Genomic DNA, 3362 nt, shown 5'->3' on the forward strand with positions numbered 1-3362 from the left:
GAGTTTAACTGTTGCGTTTCGGGATACCATGAAGCTAATACTGAACTACAAACCCACTTCATGCACCCCCCCCCCCCCCCCCCCCCAAACACACACACACACAACCACCCACCTTGTAATTTTGCACCCCTAGAGCTTTCCAACGTTTCTTTTTTTTCGGAAAGTTTTCGTAACATTTGGGTTATTATCTACGATTATTTGACATTATTAAAATTCACTTAGTTGTCTGTTTTCTTGTGTAAAATGACGTTCATCTATTCATATATCATCTCAGATCCCTTCCTGTAATATATGCTGTAAAGTATATACTATACCATGAGCCTGTTCGTGTGTGTGAGTAAAGAGATAGAAGCTAGTGTTATATATTAGATACAATCTTTCATATGAGTACATCATCACATTATATATGCAGTGCGTGTCACAAAGAAAAAAGTAACAACTCAATTAAAACGCAACGGTAAAAAGAAACAAATCCACAATGTACTACAGTCTGCAAACAAGTGCAGCAAGCTTGTTTCAGTCAAAAACCACAAAATATATAAACCATACACTCCATACAAACCACACACAATGATAAAAAGAGGTCTCCAAAAACAGTATGGCCTCTTTAATTTTTTTTTTTTTTGAATGGATAAATTGTAAATGACATACCTAGGATTCCCAAGTTACTTCCTTCACGAAACCATGTATAATTTATTTTGTTCTTATTTTAGAATACATATGGTTCAGAAGGAGAATGAAAAATACGTCTACCAACTGGATGACAGATAAATGCTGATAACAAAGCGACCCCAAACATTTTTTTTTTCAAAATAATATTTATTTTATGGAAAAATGTGTAAAAATATTACACTTCATTAATACAATATCTGTCCATGATTTAACATTGTAACTGTAAAGAAGTACATATCGTTAGAAAATCGATTTATTTGAAACCAGTGCTTGTTTCATTAACACTGGAGAATTGTTTTTAAAAAATATGTAACTTAATTTAACGAGTTTTCTTGCACACAATTTAAAGCGTGAAAAGACGTCTCAAGTTTCTTGACTAGCGACAATTCGTGGTATCGTATAAAAGTCTGCAATTATAGTAGTAGTAATAATAATAATAGCAAATCCCTCATCCTGAGAAACCGTAAAAACATTTGTGGCTTTTTACTATATAGGGGATGTGATTTATTTTGCATTAAGGAAGATATCGATAAAAATTGTGAATAAGGGAACAAATCTGTTCTCGGCTAAAAACAAGTTATACATAAATATATAATTATATGCAATACAGTTTTGCACGAAGGCTGAAATAGATTATTTCTTCTTATGTCCGTAATTCAGCTGCATACATATAAAACGTACAAAAATAATCCTACCTTCTGTGAAGGTTTTTTGTTTTGTTTTTTTTTTTTGTTTGTTTTGTTTTTTTACTTCTTATTCTTTTCTTTTGCTTACTTGTTTTTTTACGATTAACAACCATTACCGCTGGAAATCCTATTTGTAAAGTCCGGTACAGCGTGCAGGGCAGCACCAGTATGTGCCGATGGCACTACCGGAGGGGACAGAGTCGATGGAGACGATCTCGGCGTGACCGGGCTGAGGGTACAGCCTATGATGCTCTCGATTGAAAACGGTGATCTCTGCACAGACGATCGGGGTTTCGTAACAGTCTGTATGGAGGAAGGCAAGTTGGAGCTGAGTTGCGGGTAGAAGCGGGTCCTTGTCACTTCCGTGGTAGTAGGCAATAAAGAAGGCGAAGAGATCATCCTTGCAGCGTGTGACAGTCTCGACTGGTGGTGGTGCTGCTGTTGCTGAAAAGCCAGAAGAGCCGAGTGTGGATGGTAAGGCTGAAGCTGAATGCCGTATCCGCAGGCGTAGGGGCCATAACCGTACGCCGCCGCTGGAATAAAATTAGTGTGATCCCTCAGAAGGTCGGGAGCTTGCTGTCTTTTAAAGCGCTTTCTCCTGCGTAAAAAGCTGCCGTTGTCAAACATGTCCGCAGACTCGGGGTCCAAGGTCCAGTAATTCCCCTTTCCTGGATTGCCTGGTTCCCTGGGTATTTTGACGAAGCAGTCGTTTAAGGATAGGTTGTGCCTGATGGAGTTTTGCCAAGCAGGGAACTTCTCTCTGTAGTAAGGAAAGCGGTTGCTGATAAAATCACAAATTTCACTTAGCGTGAGTCTCTTTTTGGGGACTTTGCAGGATGGCCATTGTAATTAAGGCAATGTACGAATAAGGGGGTTTTACCAAGGTGTTTTTGCTAGCTGGTCTGTAAGAGTCCCTGGATGAAGAGCCATCAAGCACGCACTGCGTGGATTCGCCCAAAAGGATATTGCCATGCATCTGGGTCACCTCGTCCGCAAAGGACCGTCCCTGAGGATCGCCGTCTTCTCCTTCTCCGACCACATCGATATCTGTTTCTTCCGAAAGGACAGAGGCATCGGACATCTCAGAGCTCAGAGTCATGGCTCGCTGGCAGATCCAGAGGCTTGGCTGCAGAGGACTGTGTTTGTAAATGCCCTCCTTTTAACGGGACTCATAAGGATCGCAAAGGCACAAGGCAGTATGTGATGTAAGTCATAAGCCCCCTTGTTGTTGGGGTCTTTCACAAGTTTCGGGTGGTCTGTTCGTATATCAGTACACGCACCTTCATGTTCTGCCCGAAACGACAATGCATGCAAAAGTAAGAAAAAAGAGCTTGCAAAAGGCCAGATCCGTATCCAAAAGAGGGCGGATCTTCCCTGAGTTTTTATACTAGCCGGCGGATCACATGGACAGGTCACGTCAGCGGAGTAATTGTGTACAAATTCTTTTCAAGAAACCGGAGAACCAAATAAGACCAATAACATATATGGGCTCTTTTCCGCGGTCTTATTGGGATACACACATGTTTAATAAAAACCGTAAAAGCCAGCTGGAATCTTAAACCAAATCGACTTATTATAGAAAACATAAAGAACAAAGAACGGATTAAAATAGAAGTAGGTTATGTGTTGCAACACAGGAAATAAATCTTGAATGTTCACATCGAAAGAAAACATGTATGTAATTTTATTATAAACACTTTTTTTTGTTTTTTGCAGTTACGAAACGGAAAAACAATTTTCTACCAATGTATACAAGCGTAGATGGTTTATGTATATGTGTGTGTGTGAACCTGTATCAAATGTTTCAAGACAACTACAAAAATTGTAGCAGATTTTAGAAGGTCTGGAATTTTGATGTGCTATGTTTCAGTAAATGAAACAAAACTATTCCGTGAAATTTTACTAGAAATATAATTGCGTAAAATGTTCGTGAATGCATCGAACTTTCTTTTGCAAATTATGGATTAGGTATATTACCGAAAATTATTTGTATTTTTATTTTTA

General features: G+C 39.0%; 1 protein-coding gene across 1 annotated transcript; it reads right to left on the minus strand.

Annotated features, from left to right (window-relative positions):
• Positions 1 to 808: 808 nt before the first annotated feature.
• Positions 809 to 2716, minus strand: foxd1 (forkhead box D1). Its single transcript, XM_028805666.2, is given in 2 exon segments — positions 809 to 2183; positions 2185 to 2716. Coding segments are annotated over 2 exon segments (996 nt in total). The 5' UTR covers positions 2458 to 2716; the 3' UTR covers positions 809 to 1460.
• Between the last annotated feature and the right edge of the window lie 646 nt (positions 2717 to 3362).

The sequence above is a fragment of the Erpetoichthys calabaricus genome, chromosome 7, assembly GCF_900747795.2.
Source record: "Erpetoichthys calabaricus chromosome 7, fErpCal1.3, whole genome shotgun sequence".
NCBI lineage: Eukaryota > Metazoa > Chordata > Cladistia > Polypteriformes > Polypteridae > Erpetoichthys > Erpetoichthys calabaricus.